At 45.0% G+C, this 21,091-nt stretch overlaps 1 protein-coding gene across 1 annotated transcript in view; it reads right to left on the bottom strand.

The window, feature by feature from the left end:
• Nucleotides 1-20,815, bottom strand: part of TMEFF2 (transmembrane protein with EGF like and two follistatin like domains 2) — a gene marked incomplete at both ends in the record, with an annotated part of 123,641 nt that extends 102,826 nt beyond the window's left edge. Inside the window, 4 exons of the mRNA XM_084209134.1 lie at nucleotides 10,471-10,497; nucleotides 13,274-13,403; nucleotides 19,189-19,298; nucleotides 20,635-20,815. Of these exons, the coding sequence (XP_084065260.1) occupies nucleotides 10,471-10,497; nucleotides 13,274-13,403; nucleotides 19,189-19,298; nucleotides 20,635-20,815 (448 nt within the window). The remainder of the gene's footprint in view (nucleotides 1-10,470; nucleotides 10,498-13,273; nucleotides 13,404-19,188; nucleotides 19,299-20,634) is intronic.
• Nucleotides 20,816-21,091: the final 276 nt, after the last annotated feature.

The following is a 21,091-nucleotide window of genomic DNA, read 5'->3' as shown; positions in this document are numbered from 1 at the left end:
GCCATGTCACAGAATGCCGGAGGCAGGAGCCAGGTGACAGCACCCAAAACTCACCATGGCAGAGCTCACAGTTTTGCAAACACTCAAATGCTCTGTTTCTGGGGATTGCTATACAAGGGCAGGGGATTGCTCTGCACATCCCTAGCAAAAGCTTCCAGAGAGCCAAGGAAAAAAGAAAAGACTAACAAAAACTTTGAAAAATATTTGAGAAAACCTGTGCCAAAATCTCCTTGGATGTGTATCCATGACTAAGCATGAGAAGTGAAATGCTGCTGCCGTGCAGAGGGTGCTGCTTGCTGGTCACGGTCTAAAAGCACTGATGCAGCAATAAGCACAGCTTAATTGCCAAGAAGCTTCCAAATTAATAGCAGAATTTTTGGTCAGAAACATGTGAAAGCCTGTAGGCTTTGGAGCAGTAAAATAGAACTGGGGCCGTATGGTGGCAGAACAAAGTCTGCTGAAGAATGCTGTATTTTCTGCCTTTGATAGGGACTTTCCAGAGCTGTCAGCTGTGCTGCAGAATTAGAAACCTGACATTGCAGCAATCAGTTTTTAGATTTCAAGCTGTTCAAATGACTTGTCTCCAGGGAGGACTCTGCAGCGTGCAGGAATCTATAGTGGAACAGGTGAAGATGCCAGTGTACAAGGGCAGCCGCCCCAACACCATGCCCCAGCCAGCCAGGCACATCTGCCAAAAAGGAGTCCTGGGAGAGGATGACAGCAGAGCTTGCTCTCTCTGAATCAGTACCAGAGAGGTGCTGCAGACAATTCACTACATTGGTGAGATTGCAGCTTGATTATATTTGCTTCCACCGCAGAGACAGATCTTCCACACGCCCTCAGTTCACACTACGCCAGTGCTCCAAGGCACTTGCTGGAGAGATTATAAAAGAGCTTATTTCATCATATCCTCACCTCTGAATGCATTACAGGTGACACCGCTTAATTTTAGCCAATCTGAACAGCTAATTAGATGTAAACAGATTGAAAAATTGTACACGTGGGACAACTCATTTTTCAAAAGGCCACTAATCTAAACAAACCTGAGTCCATCAATTCACTTCAACATTTGTCTAAATGAATTACAGCCCAGACCTGTCCTGCACTGGCCTTGTGATTCATATAAGAGGTTTCCTCCTCTTTTGATGAAAATTTCAGGCACTGTACAAAAGCAGAAGTTATTATTTATCAAGGCCCTACTATAACAAATATGAAGATGCCTCTCTGTCTGAGTCTAGTGGACAATGTGTATGAGCCAAAGCAATTCCAGCCTACTCTGGTACTTTCTCTCTTGTCTCCCAAACACATCACACACACCACATCAAAAACAGAGAGGCTCTCTTGGAGCAGCAGATTTATATTTAGTCATGACCAATACTGGTTAGAATACTGGTTCAGAGCTCCTTGGGTGTGATCCTCCCCTGGAGAAATGAGAGGGAAAAGAATCCTGGACAGATCCTCCAGAGACATCTGGGGATCCTCCTCCCCTTCAGGACTCCCTCCAAGCACCAGCTGGAATAGACCAGTAAATACACTGGAAACCAGGGAAGCAGAGCAGGACAGAGAGAAGCTCCAAGGGGCCTGTCACAGCTCAGACGAGATCAGGAGCTACTGAAGTTACCCAGCACTGGCAACACAGAGAAGTGTTAGGATGCAATGCAGTGTAGTCTGGCCTATTTTTTAATACAGAGCAATTAGCAGAGCATTATGCATGAAGTTTTCCACTTGCTACTAAAGCCCACATTGCTTCCCTACGTGCACATGTAAATGTACACAGTCAGATGGGAGAGGGCAGAGAGAAACACACTTGTGTGGATTCTGAAATGAACAAATATATCCACATAATCAATCCCTTTCTGGACTGCTTAGCACAGCAACCTTGCTGAACAAAATAAGCTGTACTCTGCCTAATTCGTGTGTAAATTAATTTATGGTACCTAGAACTAAGAGCTGCTGAGCATCTCTTGTGGTCTTCCATGTGACAGAGGCCCTGGACTTTCAAATTCATCCCCATTTGAGCAGAGCAATCCAGACACCCAAGGGTCAAAACCTCAAGCGCTGCAGAATCCTACATAACTTTTAATCACTTACTTCATTGTGCTACTGCCTTCATTTACAAACACACAAATACTTCTCTCTGAGTTTGTCTAGCTTTAATTGCCAGCCCAGCATCTCATTAGACCTTTGTCTGTCAGCATAAAGAGCCTGCTGCTCGTTTGTGTTCCCCACACTGGCACTTACTGATGGTGACCTAAGCAACCCTTTCCTTTCCCCGACAAAGCCGAAGGCATCAAAGCTTTCAGGGTTTGCTCGGCAGCCGCGCCCTTGGCTGCACACAGCCTGCTCCCCTGCTCCTCAGGGCCTCTGGAGCTGCACTCACCTCCTCTGGGGAAACTGGAGGTAATCTGACATCCTTACTCCTGATTCTTAAACACACCAGTGGCCCTTGACCCTGCTGTGTGCGCAGAGCGCTCTCACACCAGCCCAGTCCCTACCAAAACTCAGCTTTCTCTGGAGCATCACTGTTTTCAGCATCACTGGAGCATCACTGTTTTCAGCACCATTTCCCCACTCACTTTCTGCTTTCTTGTCTTTGCTCTGTGGTTGTGGCTTTATATTTGGCCACATTAAAGGACCTGCTTTGGCACCAGACTACCATGTAAATCAGAGTGGGTTGTGACAGTGAACCACTCATTTCCTCGTTCCCCAGATATGACTTTTGAGAACCTGATCAGTGAGGAAAGTATGTGCCCACCTTGCCACTGGTAAAACAAACAAATAAATAAAGAGCACAAGGCAGATCTTTTTGCTGTCTATCTAACAATGATAAATCCACTTATAATTACATCCTGAAAGGCAGCTTTTACTCCACTAATTGCGTACCACGTCAATTTTGCACAATTCTTGTTCCTTAATCAGTGTCATGTAGCAGCATGCCAAACGCTTCACTGACATCCACGTACACTGTATCAACCAAACTTGTAGCTTCATAAATAACATTTCAATTAGTTGACAGAATCTATTACATCAGCCCATATTGCTCAGCATTAATTCTCATTTATTTCTTTATTGAGCAGGTCTGGGACTGCATGTCCTGTTCTACCTCAATCAATGTCAGACTGGCAGGCCTATAAATATCTGATTTTTTCCCCCCCCTTACCCCCTTTTTAATACCTACACATCTACATTCTCGCAGACCTTTAGAACTTTCCCATGGAAAACCAACACTAAAATTCCTCAACCAGCTCTCTTTACACTGCTACCTGCAAGATATTTGGGGCTGCAGGGGTTAAAAGAGCCCTGCTTTGATATCTGCTTTTTCAATGGGCTTAAATAGGCACCATCATGATCTAACTCCCAGGCAGCTAGAAGAAATGGTATTAAAAAGTCCAAGGCATTAAAAAAATTCATGTAAAATAACATGGAATGGTTTTGACCTCTCCTTCCCTGAGCTGTGATATTTTCAAACTGCAGTTTAGAGATCTCCCTGTTGTTGAACACTTTGGGCTTCTATTCAAGTATTCTCCTGAGCAACAAGCTATGTGATTGTTTTAAAGTAGAAACTAAGCATGTTCTATAAAGCTATTCAAAAACCTGGGCTAGAAGGCTCATGGCAACATCTTAAGAACTGGTAGTGCTCTCCCATAAAATTCTAACTCGTCTGGATTTGATTATGAATCGCTCTGGATTCCTTGCACCACACTCATGAAACTTGTCCTGTGTGTGCATTTACATAAAGGAGGAGGCTGTGTCTCCAGTTTGCCAAGTGTCTAGGAATCAGTTGTGCCCTTCCTGAAGATGAACTCCCACTGACTTCAAATATAGCAGGCAAAATTTCTGGTTTAATTTCCCAGTCTCTGAAAGGAAAGAAAACCTCTTAGACAAAAGGAAATTCAAACATCAAGTGCAGAATATACTAAATTTGCCAGATGCAGCTGAGATCTGAAATGCAAGAGTTAGAGAAAGCGAATACACAAAGCTTTTGAGAGACTTGGCAGTTTTCATCCCATTTGTTCTTTTTAAGATCTCATGAGAGCATCTAACAAAAAAATCCTATGTCACAACAAAACCTGCTCAAAGCAAGTGGACAATGAATCAGCTTCTTCAAGCATGAAACCACAAAAAACATAATGACAAGATGCATGAGGATCTGAAGCAGTTCTGGTCACTCCTAGACTGCCTCAGATCCCACTTGTGCAAGACATCCACATTCAGAAGAGAAATTTAAAAGTCAATGGCATTTAAGCATGTGATAAAAATGAAGCATGTGCTTGAACACATGCTCTTTCCCCATGATGGAAGGTGTTTGTAGCAAGCTTGGAAGAGCCATTTGAAAGCTTAAAAACCATTCTTTTCCTCTGTGGAAGCACTCCCTGCACAAAAAAGCAAAACAGTGGGCTAGATTTGCCTCTCACTGTCATCATGGCTAATCTCTAGTGACTCCACAGTTGGCACAAGGAAAATTAATCCAGGTTTACAGAGATGTAGCAGACAAATCTAGACCACTACATCTCTCTCTTGCTGTGTTTACAATAGCAGACCAATAAATGAGCATTTGTGATCGGGCACTGCTTTTTTAATCTGTTTGCTGGAGAATCATAGGATTTGTTTGATGATTTGATGACTTAGTTACTAGTGGATTTACAGATTGCATATGATTAGCCAGCATATTTTGGATTTTTTTCCCCTCTGTTTCTATGCAGAGAAGCAATTTTGACTTCTAAAGCAAAACCAGGGCATCCTCGGTAGTTTTTAATGTAGGTGAACATCTTCCATTCATAGAATCCCTGTGTGGCTCTGAACTACTTACACAAAGTGCCAAAAACCTAAAGGATTGCATAATGCAGGAAAGAGGCTATGAATGAACGTCATTCATATTTCTTGCCTACACAAGCCTGTGGATCTTCATGGCATCTCCGATTCATTTTCTTCAGTTTTGCATGAATGGCTGAAAATGGGCCACAAATCATTCACTGCCCGTCAAAACTCTTCCCTGTGGCATTTCTCAGCGCCTGCTTGATGGGACCAGGAGCACAGCAAGGACTGCTGCCCATCAATAACACAGCAAGCACAGGTAGAAAACACAGCACTTTTCACTGCATGCTTGCATTCCAGCTTCAGAAGCAGCAGGCAAAACACAGGCAAGATCCAGGCAACAAAATCCAAGCCCGCTATCTTCCAGGGCTGGTACTTTAGAACCCTGGGGAGCTTCTAGGAGCTGTGGGGATTTGCTCAAGCATTTCAGCCTAGCAGGGTTGATGAGCTCAGTACACTTAGCTTAAATGAAGGCCCAAGAGGAGTCCAAAAACTGGCATTCCTGTCATCTCCATACTGCCTAGGATTTTCCAAAATGGCTAATGCATCCTACCCAGCACAAAATGCCCTGGCAGGCGTCTAGGAGTCTGGCACTTGGGAATGCCCAAGTGCTTCTCTTCTGGTCAATAAAAACATATGGGAACTTCATCCTTTCCTAATTTTTAAAGGCCAGAAAGAGACATGAACTGCCTTTCCCTGCCCTAACTCTTATATAGGTCAGATGAGCACCAGCCCTGAACTGGAAGTCATGTAATCATGTTAGGACAAGGAAGAGCCTGAGCTAATAAACCCGGCCTTTCAAAGAGTGATTGGTTTGGGCTCAGTGCCATGCTGAGGTTAACAAGGTAAAAACCCCTTTAACAAAGGAGACATATTTGACCAACCACAGTCAGGTCAATCATTTAAGATTTAAACATTCCCTCCAGAGGTATTTACCCAGTTGGTGCACGTTGCTATAGTTGATTCTGTACCTTCTGATGCTGCTTTAAATTATATCTCCCAAATCAAATTAGAGTAGAAGAAGCTTTCCTATTTCCTTATTGCAGTTGACAATCACACGTGAGGTCAGCAGATACTCTGAATTCACATGAGAGAAGCTTGAATTACCTATTACACCCAGGAAAAGAATCTGTAGCTCAAAATATGAATTCCCTTTCTTCCCAAGGTTAAACTAGAACAGTCAGAGCATTCTCCCCTGTATTGAGAACACGTGTGTATGTGTGTGTTTATCAGCACTGCATTTTATACACTGCTTCATTCAAACCAATATACACTCCAGGTTTTATGGTGTATTTTGGCTCAAGTGTGATAGCTAGGACAGTGTTTACAGCAATATTCAGCATGTTCTGCATAGCCCTGCCCATCAATCAACACTGTAATAAAGCAGAAAGGGAATCACTGGAAAAGCAGCAGAGCTGCTGAATTTAAGTAAGCCATTCAAAACTAGTACGGAGAAAATGCAAAGGCATTTGGGTCAAAGTAGCCATTTACCTGTTGTTTAAAGGAAAATAAAAAAAAGCACATACATGCTGCATTATGGTTTGCCTTAAAAAAATAACATGGGCTCCAAAGTGTTAAATTTTTTTCCAGCCTGTTTTCTCTGGGTTAGTGTTTCAAGATGACTGCTGCTCCATATAGATTTATAATATGTATGTGTTTATTCGCACATCTCTAAGTCAACAGCAAAGGCAGACCAGAATACCAAATCTATCATTAAATCTACATGTTGGCACCTACAAAAAGCTGCAGGGCTTCATTTTTTTCTGGCTAAGACTGAAGGGATAAATTGAAAGAACGAACAAACAAACAAGGCATGCTCATCCTTAAAATACACACATGAAGCAAGAGAGGCAGAGAGAGGGGGAAAAGAAGGTGTCTTGTAAGGTTGTTGTCTTTCAGGTTTGTCTAACAGATCAGGAATAAGTTTAAGAGCAGTATAATCTCTGATTCTTTCTGGATGTCACGTGGGCTTGCTGACAAACACTGGGGCTCAAAAGCCCCAGCACTGGGCTGGCTCTGAAGCAACATGTGCTATTCCCAATTCAGACACTGCAATGTGATGCAGCTTCCAGCCCTTGCCCAACTTGAATACTCAGGATTTGCTTCACAGTTTTTATTTCCTCCCCTACTGTGAAGAACTGCTTCACAGTGTCAGGGTGTACCGCCCTAGACTCCTAATCTTAGAATTAGCACCTCTAGATGCTACTGTAAAATAAATGGTGATGATGATATTGATGAATTATCACTCTTTTAGTTGGTTTATTTTTATTTTTATTTTGCTTTAGTCTAGATGATAAAGAAGTAACATAAAAATCAAACTAGGTTAGATCTGTGTACCCAAGGCCCCATAGAATTCCCCTGAAGTCAGGGGAATTGGACTTAGGACTTGGATGGAAATTGAAGAAGGCTCTGAAATGAATTCAAGGTGGGTGCTGTTGCACTGCCCTGCTGGGGGTCACAGCAACACCCAGGGTGACAGTCACCTTCAGTGAATCCACCAGACTGTGAATGAAAGCCAATCAACAGAGCTGGGAGCGCAGACAATGCAGGCAGGGCAAAGGAGTGCTCAGCGTGAAAATGAAACCGAGGAGAGATGTTCTTAGCCCATTAAGAGCTATAATGAAATACTGCATCTTGAGTTTGTTGCTGTTAGAAGGAAGCCAGGAAACGAGCAAGAATTTATTATAAAGCTGCTCAAGACCAAAACATGAATCATTGGGTTCTAAAAAAACCCAGTTGTCTAGAGAACGGCATAGATGAAAATGAATGGAATCTCTTTAAATTACTCTCTGTATAAAGTCTTTCACATTCATCCTTTCTGGCTTTCTGATTAGTATCTTTCTGGGATGTGGGTTTTTAAATAATTCCACACCACACTCCCAGCTTCTGCAATCAAAACACTGAAATGGCTCTTGATTCTGCATTTTTCATCTTCATTTACAGGGAAAAATGTCTTCTGCACTAAGAAATTTGAACACCTACTGTCCTGCCCATCTACTGGATATCCCCAAAAGTGTATGCTGAAGGCTCAGTAATCAAAAGAGATTAAGATTCCCTCATCACTTTACAAATAAGGGGACTTTTGTACGTTATTGCTGCATAAAGGAGGATTAAATCACCTCTGGAAAGCCCTCAAGATCATTAAAGTGCTGAAAAGCTGAGACCCCTCTGATCTCAGCATCCATGACAGGAAAGCAAAAAACCCCCAATCCTACATAATAAATTGAGAAGACTTCCCTGCAAACCCAGATGGGAGCACCTGAAAGGAAAACATGGCAGCAAACACAGCCCCTGGCTGTTTTGTTCATGCTCTGACCAGTTTCCTGAGAAAAGGAGGCTTGTATGACCACATGGTGTGCTTATCTACATCTGTCCCTCACACCAACCCCTCTCCAGCTATTTCTGAGCCCTCTAGCCATTACAGTTTCCATGTGACAACTCCACTGAAGGAGCAGCAGCACTGGGAGGTGAACTGGTGTCAGTCATGGGGGAAACCACCTCGAAGCTGGAAACTTGCCATGTTCTAAGAACCAGAAAAACACAAGCTGAATCCTTTTCTTGCTAGATGTACCGCATCAGAGCAAAGAAATTCAACCACGAGATACAAGACTGTTGAAAATTTTGTTCCCTTATCTTACAGCTGGCTGGGACCATCCCTATGGCAGGAGTTTTGCTAAAAAAGATGCTGCACTGGTTATTCTGCTAACCAAGACTCCTTGGAGAAGCATAAGAAAAAAACAATTCAAGAAAAATCAGAAACAACAGAAGTTTGCCTAAGACTTTGTGCTTCTGATAGGAACACGTCCCACTCATGACTGCTGGAGTGGATTTTACAAGACTTACTGTGATGACATCCAAAATTTATTACAGCTTTTACAACAAAACTGTGTCTAGTAAAGAGTGATGTAGTGGCAACATTTACTTGTCTGGATTTAGCTTCTTTGGGCACATAAATATACCTTTGTACTTCAAGAACAGCCATAGCTGCCTACTAAATCTTGAATAACACAAGGCAGCTTTGTAGACCTTTAAACACATGTACCAACTTGGTTCTGTCTGCTTCCTAAATCTGCTTCCTTTCTACCTGCACAGTCAATCCTAAGGCCCTGCTCTGCTCATCTTCTGTCAACCCAAGCTTCTAAAATGAAAGTCTTTGGAAATCACACCTTTCTGAATATGAAATTCATTACTTTCAGAAAGTGGCCAACTTTGTTTTCCCATCTCCTAATTACAAAACAAACTGAAAACTTTATTGGTCTTCCTTAGTACATGCATGATGAATTTAGTGCTACTTCATTTGAAAACCAATTTATTGACCATAGCTGTGAAAACCCTATTGTACATATAAATCAAATAGTAGATTTCTAGTAAGCACTGAACAAGGTATTTTTCTGGTGTAATGGTTTAAAAAGAATCTAAAAGAACATTAGAGTAAAATAGGAGTACCTGGAAAAAACTAGCAATACATCATGTTGTAGTTTTTGGGGAGCCAGATTTGAAGCATCTTGAAGCGTCCTGAGTTCCAGAGAGCAGCCTGAGTCTGAAGTCAGAAAATCAGAGCCCTTGAAGAGCCTCATGCTCATGCTGTTGGCCACTTCACAGGTAAAAATAATACCTTCCATACATATTGCACTCACTGATACCCTGGTTACCAAAATCAAACAAGGACTAGGGGATACTTTGCCAAGTAACCTGATTGTATTTGAAAAACCTGAATCCAGCCTGGAGTAGCCATAAGCCCGTGTCTGAGCCCAGCCTGCTGCCTGTGTCACTCCAAAAGCTGGCTCAGCTCCTGTGGCTGCCCCAGCAGCCTCCCAGCCTGATGCTGCCCTTGCCCTTCCCTGCCAGGGGGCTCCTGGAGCTTACTCAGGGAGCTGGGGCAGAAATGAGGGGAACTCTCCAGGAGAGCCTTCCCAAAGTACCTAGACTAGCCCTGGCCTCCCAGAGAAGCCTGACCTACCAGCCCCAAAAGTCAAAGTCTGCCCAAAGCAGGGCACTACCCAGACCCAACACTTACACTTCCAAGAAGGACGGATGTCAGACAAGCAAATCCACCACGACTGCACCAAGAAATAAGGAAAACCCCTCCCCAAAAAACAATACAATAAGCCCCTAGTTAAATGCTGGTTTGCCTACATTTTACAGTATCCCCTGTATGCCACAAAGGGCTCAGGCTATTTCCACATTTGTTGCTGTTCTTATAAAAACACATTGTTCTTTCCCTGTGACATTTCTTCATATCTTTCAAAGAATGCTCTCTTCTACTACAAAATATTTGGCTTGAATCCTCCAGCGAGGAGGAGCCAAGGGTTTGGCTCATGTTTTAAAAACAAAAGAAATATTACCCTAAACATAAAACAAATGAGTGCAACTGTAACAGTAGATGGAGATAGAGCTCCTAGCACAACCTATGAATAATTCCAAGTCCTATTAGAAGTAACACAGCTTTCTGAATTTCCCTAGGAAACAGCATGTCATGATTAGGTTCCAGCTTGACTGAAATGCAAAACACCACTTTTTTCAAAGACAGAGCTGAACAAAAGACAATATGTAGAGCAACAACTTAGATTGCAAAGTATATCCACTTACAATCTGAAATTGTGGAAGACAATGTGTGCACACATAAGAACAGAGATATTAAAAGAGGGCTCTTACCTCCATCCCCAGATCCTGAGCCAGCATCTGAGAAAAGAACAGAAAGGAATTTATATTCATGTGCTCCAGTATGTGCTGGGAGCATGCAAAGCAAGGCTTCAGTGAAGTGTACTACAGTGTACCTCGCCTTTGATGGCATCCCTGGGTAAATTATAGAGATCTAATCTGAATGTAATTCACTCAAGCCATCTTTCTCATGTCTCTGGTTTTTTTTTTCTTTAAAGTGTCTCTATCAGATGAAAATAATGTAAGCCACAGAATGCTGCAATGTCCTTAGAAGTCCCTACCTCGTTTTGTTGTACTTAGACCAGTAAATCTTTGTTCCCAACAGTAGTACAAAGTTACTCCATTTGGTCACTACTAAATCCTCACCAAGGAGAAATTTTAAAACCCCTTTGTAAATTTGTATCATTCTCTTTAGGAAGCAGGACATCTCATAGATTCTAACTAGTTGGAATAAACCATTAAATTACTATTATTCAAAGTCTTCAGGTAAATTATTAAAATGCCATTTTTCTCAAGGTTGTTGCTGAGTTTCAAAACAGAGTGCTTTCTTTTTTCTCTGCTCATTTTGATGGCTGGAATGATGAGAGTCACCACCTTAGAAAGTGCAACATCACAAAATTGCCAAGCCCAGAGCTTCAGTAAGAAACTTTGTAAGCAAGGCAAAGCACAGAAATGCACAGGGCTACAAAAAATAATGCCTAGGAGGAGTTTCTTCTGCAGGGAAGGGAGGGAGGTTGCCATCCTATCCTCCCCCTTGGTGGAACAGTTATGCATTTATCATAACCAAGATTAACAGAAAGAGTTTGGAACAGTTGCTTTGGGGTGAAAGTATGCTGTGAACTGTTAGAGCTCATTTACTGACAGTGAGGTCTGGTGGATCTGAAGTTGCACATGCCATCACTGCTCAAAACTAAGAAAGAAAAGGAAAATCTTTGCTAAATAATTGGTTGCAAGAATTGCTTCAAATGGTAGATTCAGCAAGGCTGCAAAGGACAGATGCAAAAGCTGGCTAAAAAAGGGAACAGAAATAACAGTGTTTTCCAGGTGACCACGTCCTGAATTCTCCTGATCTGATCCTTCGTCCTGATGCTCTTTCCCAAATGAGCTACTGAGGCAAGAGGGAAGAAAGGTCTGCACTACAGTGCCCCCATGGCTGTGGGAAGCTTTGCTTTTCCAGGTGTGCCAGATCCCTCCAGCACAGAAAAAGAAATGAGCGCCTGCTATCACCTGCCTGCCATCACAGCGAGCTGCCATGGTGTCTGGCTCCCTGCAGAAAAGGACCTTGTGTCCCTCCTCCTGCCCTACCCCTCAGGGCCCAGACCCCTGCCAGGCAGGGCCACAAGGGCTGCTCACTGACACTGCTCCCCAAAGCCCAGGACTCTGCTGGGGGTTCTTCATCGCCCTCTCTCTCTGCCCCATCCCGTAGGGAAAACCTAAGGAAAATGGCTGTTCCCTTCTCCACTGAGCTCCTCCTTGGGAAAAGGAAAAAGAGGACAAAGACCTTGAGCAAGACTTCAGGAAAAGATCTTTTTTTTTTTTCCTTCTCTGTTTCTGAAATCCACAATGTGTTTCAAAGAGAATGCTGCCAACACAGTCATTGCCAGCAGGCAAGTAAGTTTCAGAAAAGGTGTAGCAATGTGCTGAAATTGTCTCTTTAATCAAAAAGTTTGAACCAAAAAGACCAGTTGCTGTGCTGAGAGATTTTACTAAGTTGAACAAATCCTACACCACAGTAGGTTTTGTCAGCCCGAGCTCCATTTAATACCAATTTATGGACAAAAAAATTGCAGCATATGTTTTTTTCTTCTTGAAAATTGTCAGGTAACAGCTTCAGAGAAGAACAACATTTCCAGAGAAAGGACTTTATTTTCTCTCAGGTGTATGAAACATGAAATTACAGCACTGAAAAAAGTTTGTCTAATGTACTTTTTATTGACTCCTCCATCCTCAGCCAAGAAAAAATTCTGCTTTAAGTTTAAAGAACTCTCTCAAGAACAAAGGCTTACTCCTGTTCTTTTCAAGTTAACTTTACTGCCCACCTCTAACAGATACCGAGCACGAAAGAAAAACATCAAGAACTGCTGCACATAAGCAACTGGGTTTTCCTGACAGATTTTGCTCATTCACCTTTCTAGCTGCTTTCATACAAGCTGAGATATAAACAGCTCACGAGGCTCAGAGTTGAGCAAAGCTGTCTCACACGCCAGTCAGTTTTCTCAAGTCCAGAACAAAACACCTGTGGCACAGACCTGCTCATTATGTGTGCTTTGGACTAAATCCTCAGCTGGTATAAATTGGCAGGACTCATTACAGCCAGTGCTCTGTTGAACCATACCAGCTGGGGATCTGGCCCTACAAGGGTAAGGGAAAACCTAAGGAACTGGATTGCAGGCAATAATGCTCCAGTTCTCTCTCTCCAGATTATGGAGAGGTTTGTGGTAATCCAGATGCCCATTTATCAGACATCTGCTCACTAAATCTGCTACCAGTTCACTTGTCCTAACAGCTCAGAAGTGTAGGCAGGGCAGAGGATGATCAGGAGCACAAGACACAAATTAAAAACCAAATCTACTTCTGTGCTGAACTCTTCCAAACAGTGCCAGGGGTACAGACTATCAGGGACTGTGAGCCTGTAGTAAAGTACTTAAAAGGGAAGAATGGCAGTGACTTCTCATGCCCCCCAAAATTAACCAGTCATGAATTCAAAGCAATAATGCAAATGGTTTTTGCCATCCCCAGGCCATTCTCCTGGGGGGTGTGGCAGGGTTGGCAGGCAGGCTGGGTGAGTTATACCTACCAGTGGCACACGATCCCTCGGACACCAGCAGGATTTCACTCTGCTGCTTGCAGGCAGCCTGTTTCAAGTAGCATTCGTTCTGGTAGGTGTCACCATTGGAGCCACACACGGGCACGTAGTCATTGTTACACTGATGGGAGGGACAGAGAGCAGCAGCGTTAGTCACACCAGCACAGGGGACACAGCACCCACTGGGGTGTTCCCACATACACACCCTGCTCCCTGCCAGCATTGAAACCCTGGGAAAACAACAGAGAGCGAGACACTGACAATTCCTCTCTCTCCTTTATGGCTACCAAGAGAGAGGGAGGGGTATATTTAAAAAGAAAAATCAGATTTGAAGAGATTAGAGGAAAGGTAATCTGAATGGGTAAAGTATTCAGTAAGTGCCCCAGAGAGGTCTCTGACTGCCAGCAGGAGCAGGGGGCATTCCAGGGAAGGAATAGGGCAAGGCAAACGACTCCTCACATCTGCAAGCACAGCTCCTGTGTTTCCATTGGATGGCTCCAGACAAACAGTAATGAACAGGCTCTCTCTTCCCCTCCTCCTGCACACACAAGTGTGTGTCTAACTGTTCAAGTGCTGACTGGCAGAGGGAAATTATTTCTGAGACACCAACGATCAAAGTCCATCCCTGTTTCTGCACAGACGTTTCAGTTCCTGGCAAGCTGAAGCTGGGATGCTCCACCAAGGTCCAAGCTCTCCCCACGGTGGCCAGTGGGCAGGAGCAGCAGCACTGCAGCGAGCTCAGCCAGTGCAGAAGTTTCTCACACCACACACCCTGCTTTGGCTCAAACTCCTGCTGAGCTCTGCCTGATTTCCTCTCCCACTGGAAAACAGTTTTGCCCCTTCTCGTTCATTTAAAAAAGATAATCATTTCATTTCAGACTGAAAATTGGGCAACCTACAGGGTGCAGTTATCACAAGATAATCATGCTTGGAGGCTTAGAAATACTTGGATGTGCCCAGTACATGGCAATTATACCAGGGATATGATTATCTCGTGATTACCCTACTCCTGGTATGCCTCATTGTTTAATTAGAACAAATGGAATGATCACAATTATTATTTACAAACGCTCACCTTTGCCTAAATCCGAGTAAAAATTGAGAAGAAATCACACATCCTATTTAGCTGTATCATGCCATTATGCATCTGAGGTGTGTTTGTTGGGCACAACGCAACACGCAGAACTGAAATATCAGGGATATTAACATCAAAAATGCTTTAAAAACTGAATGACTACAGAAGTGATTAACACAAACAATTGCATAGATTGCATTAATTGCAGGCCTCCACACAGAGCAGCTGCCAAGAAATTATTCATAGTTGGTCAGAGTGACATTTTGATTGGGCCAAAACAAATGACATTTTCCTTTTGCATTGTATTCTCTTCAATCTTCCCAAGATGTTGCCCACCCCCAGGACCCTCTTCCCGCAGCACAAGGAGGAAAAACAGCAGCCACAACAGTAGAAATCCTCTCCCTTCTGCTCCTCACAAAGGGTTCCTCCATGCAGAGATTTTAAACTGTTGATTAAAAATGTTTCTAGGCTATTTTCACCATTATGTTCCAAATCTGAGCAATGTTTCAAGCATAAAATGCCAACTTCATCCAGAAGCTCAACAGCAATTGCTAGAGGCTGATCTGGAATACATAACCAGGACAATTAACACAATCGTGCATATTTTTTAAAGCATGAGGCATCAAATCATGCTTGCTCTAGGTGCAATATTTGCTTGTCACCCAAGGATTTGTGAGGAATTTGGCCTGGAGTATCTCAACAGGCTTTCTTACAAGTAGAAACAAGGTTGGATTCTTTGCCCAAGAAACACAGAGGAAACTTTTCTGCCCAAGAAACACAAAGGCAACTCTGCTGCTCTCGCCCAGAGCAAGGGACGATCTTTGACACGGACTCAGCTGCAGATCTGAAAGGCCAGACAGCCCCACATAAATGGTGAAATCCCAATCCACACAGAGCTATGCTATGAGCTAGGCTGGAACTTCTTCCAAAGGTTGGCCAATTTCAAAATGCATTTGAGAGACTTTAGGATCCCAGGAAGTATTAGTAGTCCACTCTTCCCACCAGCACCTTTGGAAAACTAGGATTCAGGTGGGAAAGGCAGGAACCATAAGGAGCAAAGGGAGGGCTATCATCCACATGGATCCTGCCTTGGTTTTGAGCTGGAAACTGCAAGGGAAGTTACTCAGGGGAGAAAACAAGCCCACCAATGAAAGGGCTGTGATGCTGGTCACCAGGTGGCTCCTAACCCACTAGACTCCTGTGTTTGCCCATGCTGAATCCTGTACTCACAGCTCATCCCGATCACAAAATACCTCCTGCTACCTCTGGAGAATATCACGTGTTGAATGTCAGCCAGTGACATATTTTTGTCACTGGTTTAGGGCTCACTAGACCAGGTGATATATGTAGGAATGATTGTTCATCCCCAAGTAAATTGAGCAAGCCCTCAGGGAAATCCATGTTAAAACTCCCACTAAACCCAGCAGCAGAGTGCCATACTGTTCACTTCTCTCTTACACATGCCAGTTTTTAACACACAGCTGTAGAGCAGGGAAATGGACTCATGCAATTCCATCAAATGTCAGTCAAAGGCTGCCTTCCTCAGCACCTGCAGCCTCGAGTGCCCGTTGTCACAGCCAGGGACAAACCATCTTTGGGAGCCTTTGGATCACTGCTGTGCGCTGAAAGCGGGTGGTTTGTTTCCTAAAGATAATTGTAACCTGTATAACTCCTCCTCCTGATAACACTGTTAAAAGCTTGACCTCCTTTTACTTTCATGGATCAACTACTCCCAAAATGTCACCCACATCTTGAACCAAGCAGCACAAAAATATATTCTAGAAATATAATAAATCTGGAAGTTGGACAGGTGATGTCCAACAGGTCATGAGGACAGGTGATGTTGCAGCTCCACAGACACTGAGCACTGTTGAGAGGAAGACTGGACATGCATGAAAATGGGACTCCTTCCTCCCATAAAAACCAGTGACTGTCCACAGGCGTGGTGGCTCAAGAGGAAAGACACTGATGGAAATACCTGGCATATTTTTTGATACATTCATGAAATGTCAGAGGGAAGAGCCCAGCTGCCAGACCTACGGCTTTGGGCAAACAGGTACAGACACCAGCAAGCCATGTTTCCAACCACTTGCCTGCTGGCACAGCTCTACACCCCTTCTGTTGGACCCACTGAGTCTAAAGGAAGGAAGGGCTGGTGGTTTCCCACATGCTCAGCCCTCCTGCAGGAGCCAGCACTGTCTGTCCCAGAGCCTTTCCTCCCTGCCAGCACCAACGTCTGGGCTTGTCCTGCACAGGCAATATCTGCATATCCTGATCAGAGTGGGACATGATGTTTTTCAATAAATACATGTCTCACTGAGAGCTGTCACAGTAGACTGTGACAAGAGAACCAGCCAATGTGAACCTCTCTCGCAGCCCCTGCCTGCTGGCTCTCCAGGGTTGGAAGCCTAACTTGGGTGTTCCAGAGCAGTCATCATCATATTCATCCTTTCAAATAAAAATAAATTCATTTTAACTCCACTTGGGCAGACATGAAACATCTGTAATTCTGGTTTGAACAAACCCAAACAAAGACTGCAGAAGCCCTGCTCTCCATTTCCATGTTCTCAGCCCCTCAAGAAACAGGCTGGTCAGCCCAGAACTTTTCATCAGTACTGAGGCAAAATGAGCTCTCTATCCTTGTCTATTCTGTCAAATATCTGAAGAAGACACAAAACACAGTTATAGTGATGGTAGTCTGCTACTGATTTGCTCACTATCACCACAGAGAGTTGTCACTGAAATGGGAGCCCTGGATTCTGATGGGGGTCCCCCTTACTCGTGACATAAGTTACCTGGCCATCTCTGTCTCAGCCAGTCTCACACACCACGCTAGAAATTAATTTTCTACTCCAGTGGCATATCTTTTTGGCTTGTCACAGTGTCCACTGATGTTACAAGAGCAGCTAACATCCCCCCAAGCTCTGCCTGTATCAAAGTGCTTGCGTTTGACTACAGAAGCCCCCGGCACCAGGGCGCCCTTGGCAGCGCTGGCACAGCATCAGCCACAGGTAATTTGCCCTCCAAGGTCACAGTCAGCCCTGCAGCTCCACAGAGGGCTCACAGCAAGACAAAGAGATCTGAGTGTTTACAAGGCCTGATCCAAAGGCCACTGAAACCAAAGATTGCTGTTGATTTCACCCCATTTCCTAGTGATCGGCCCACAGTTGCCCGGCTCATTATTTTGATCTTATTTACATATTCATATACCAATTGCCTGATTTCCTTGAATCTGTTTCAACTGCCCCCTACAGAACTGCTAAACTCAGCATACTTAGACTGTTCACCTCTCAAAGAGGGGGCCACACAGCCTGGAGAGGCTTACCTAGCTCCATTTACCCCAAATGCTAATGCAAATGCCCACCAGGTATCAGCACCCTGCCTTGGGAAAGCAGGGCTCCCAATGCCTTCTTCCCTGCCAATGGCAACATCTGAATTTGCACCTCCAGGCTATGAGTTCATTGCTGTATGCCAAATGGCAACACCAAACTGGGACCAAAGACAAGACCCAAGCATTCTCAGTGGCTGCTCTAAGTTCCTGAGACTCACGGCACAACATCTGCCCTGGCTTACCATCAGGTAATGGGACGAGTCACAGACGTTTCACTGCCTTACGACTTTTTCTTAGAAAGATAAAACAGACCAGACCATAACCCTTGTGTCACTGCATATGCTGAGCCAAGGCAAATGCTCAAAACAGCATTCTCACGCTGAATTTTTGATTGCATGCAAACTCCAAATGGAATAAAAGACTCCCACAGTCAATATGAATTCCCTTCCAACATGGGAAACACAAGCATTTAAGAACTACTGTCTTGCTCTCATTAGAGAAAATTCCTTCCTTGTTTCAAATGAAGGAACTTATCACTTGGGTTTTATCTCCAAAGGCACGTTTGTCTCTAGAAATATAAACGATACTTGCAATGCTTTAACATGAATGGTCTATCAAAGCTCAATATTAACACGGTCATTACAGATGTGCCCAGTCTGGAGCTGTTCACTATTTGGCCTGCTCTACTGTACACACTCAAATCGGCATTGTAAGTTTCACAACTTCACCAATCCACATTAAAATGCAGAAAAACATGGGGGCATAAACACACATACAACTCTGTGCTGGTACATGCTTTAAACTCCTTTAATTTGTGCAGTTTCTATTCAGGTCATTATTTAAAGACCAGCTGTTCTGCGAGTTAGCTAAAACATTAAATGGAATCCTTCATAATGAAATCATCTGACTTTGAGAAGGGCTGAGGTTTAGATGTAGATGAGAGAGGAAGAGAGGAGAAATAGAAGGAAAACCCCTTACTACTCAGTAATAGCTCTCCTAAAACTATATAAAACCTAAAGGAAGTTCATCATTTTGGAACAGAGGGATTGCTCCTTAATCTGATCAGCTGGGCAGATAAACAGGCAGAAGCATTGTCACTATGCAGCCCTTCCTGAAAATATTGCATAAGCACATTACAGATCCATTTCTTTAACTAGATCAGAACTCCGAATACAATAAGCCATGATCTGTATCAGAAATGAATTTAGAAAGGACTCTAAATCCTCGTTAAAAGGGCAGGGATGAAAAATCAGAAATGCACAACCTGAAACTGCAGACCCAAAGAGACATTTAAAGCCACAGCATCTACATTTTCCCAGAGAAACTTATGTCTTCTTGACACCAGTTGGTTCTCCTGCCAGCTTTTATACACACTGCCAGGTTTGTCCTGTAACTTCTCTGCATATGGAGAAACAAATTGCCAAGTGATAGGTTATAAAGGCAGTTCCTTGATTTGTATTCTCATAAGTAAATTAGAGAACAAAACATCAATCTTCTTACCTTGAACTGACAGACACAAGTCACACTGTCTCCAATCCTTAAACACTCCCCATCAAATTTACAGGTATTGGTGTCGCAGAGAAAGAGATCATTTTCTCTGTCATCGTAACCTCAAATGTAAAGAGAGGAAAAAAAAGTCAGCTTTGGTCTAGCAAGAGGAACAATACGGGGTGACTGCATTTTAGTGCACACAGCACAATAACCTTGTTGATGAAATTGACAGAGTCCAGATTTCCTTTTGTCCTTCCCTGTCCTCAGCTTTTCACTTTTCCTCTTGTTTCCCTCTCGGTGTTTCTCTCAGTTCTTATTCCCCACTACCTCACACACTTTTTTTTTTCCATTTCACAGCCTCGGTTTCCTCAAAAGTCACCCGGTAATTATGCTATTTCATGGCTCTGGGTTGGAAATGTCATCAACTTATCCCCATCCGATCACAAATCTGTTGGACAAAAGTCCAAATCGGAATTTCTCCAGCCCACGACACAACAAAGCCCCCAATAATAAAGACAAACAGGCTGTGTGTTTTCTGTGATGGTCTGCCTGATTCCAATGAAGATTGATGACCTCTAAGTTAACAGGAGAAGTGCCAGGTTCCCCACGAGCCGCTGAGTGAACCCAGCTCTTTGCCTTCATATTCTCCAGGAAAAACCAACAGATCTGACTGAACATTCAGTTCACGAATACAAGCATGAATTTCAGATTTCGCTAGCTGGCTTCCCACTCCAACAGCGAGTGGCAAGCAAAACAGCTATATCAGACTCCAAACCTATTAAGATCTGAATCCATTGATTTTTAAAAAAAATATCCGAGCGCTCTTAACAATATTGCTATATGTTTAAAACGAAGAGCTCACAGTGCAAATTCCCCCCGATCTAACACGTCATGTGCGATCCACGCAGTACCCCAAAAAACGCTCTTCCCCTTAGAAGGCTACCACAGTCTAATTCCCGAATTATTTTAGGTATCGGAGAAGGACCGGCTGCTGACCTGCATAGGAAACCCGTTACAAAGGTCAGCCCGACTTTAAGACACGGGCAGCGGGTTCCCGGTGTCGCGACGCCGATACCCGATCCGCTCTCCGTTCGGTGCGCACGGCAGCAGCCGCCCGCAGGATGCGCACCCGCGGCCCCGTCTCCCGCAGCCGCCCGCCGAGTGCCCCGTTCCAGCGCGGAGCTCTCTCTGTCCGGGGAGCCTCCCGCACCGGCGGAGGGCGCGGCTGCCGCGCCCGGCGCCGCGGAGTAAGGGGCAAGCGGGGCCCCGGGGGCTGCGGTCGCACCGGGAACGGCGGCGAGATCCGACGCCCGCGACTTTTAGCCTTCGCTATTCCCGTGCATTCAACGGGACGCGGCATCACCCTCTGAAGTTGCATCCCCCGGGCTCGTCCGCGCAACTCCGAGCGCCCGGCGGGGCACGGCGGGGCCGGGCGCGGGGCGCTCCGGTGCTTACCGGAGCAGTTCCAGCCGGTGGGCGTCTGGCAGTCGCTTAAGGAGGTAGGGAAGGCCGCCAGCTTGTCGGGGCGGGCGAGGACGAGCAGCACGGCGGGCAGCAGCAGCCAGCAGCAGCAGTCGCAGAGCGTCCAGCCGCCGCCGCCGCACTGCCGGGGCGGGGAGGGCTCCCAGGGCACCATGACTTCCTAACTCAACTCTCCGGCAGCGGCGTGCCCCCCGGGCGGCGCGGCGGGCGGCAGGGACGGGCGGCGGGGCCGCTGGGCATCCCGGGGCCCCGGCCGGCGGCGGCAGCGGGTCAGCGAGCGGCGGCCGGGCGCTACGCTGGGGCGAGCGGCGGAGCCCGGCGGGGCGGCGCGGGGGTGCGGGCGGCGGCGGGGCGGGGAGCAGCTGCCATAGGGGCCGGGCGGCGGGGAGCAGGGGGAGGGCGCGGAGGGGCCGCCGCCGCGCAGCCGCCG

The sequence above is a fragment of the Fringilla coelebs genome, assembly GCF_963513975.1.
Source record: "Fringilla coelebs genome assembly, chromosome: 7".
NCBI lineage: Eukaryota > Metazoa > Chordata > Aves > Passeriformes > Fringillidae > Fringilla > Fringilla coelebs.
Note: the sequence above shows the minus strand (reverse complement) of the source record. Positions and strands in the feature narration are given on the sequence as shown.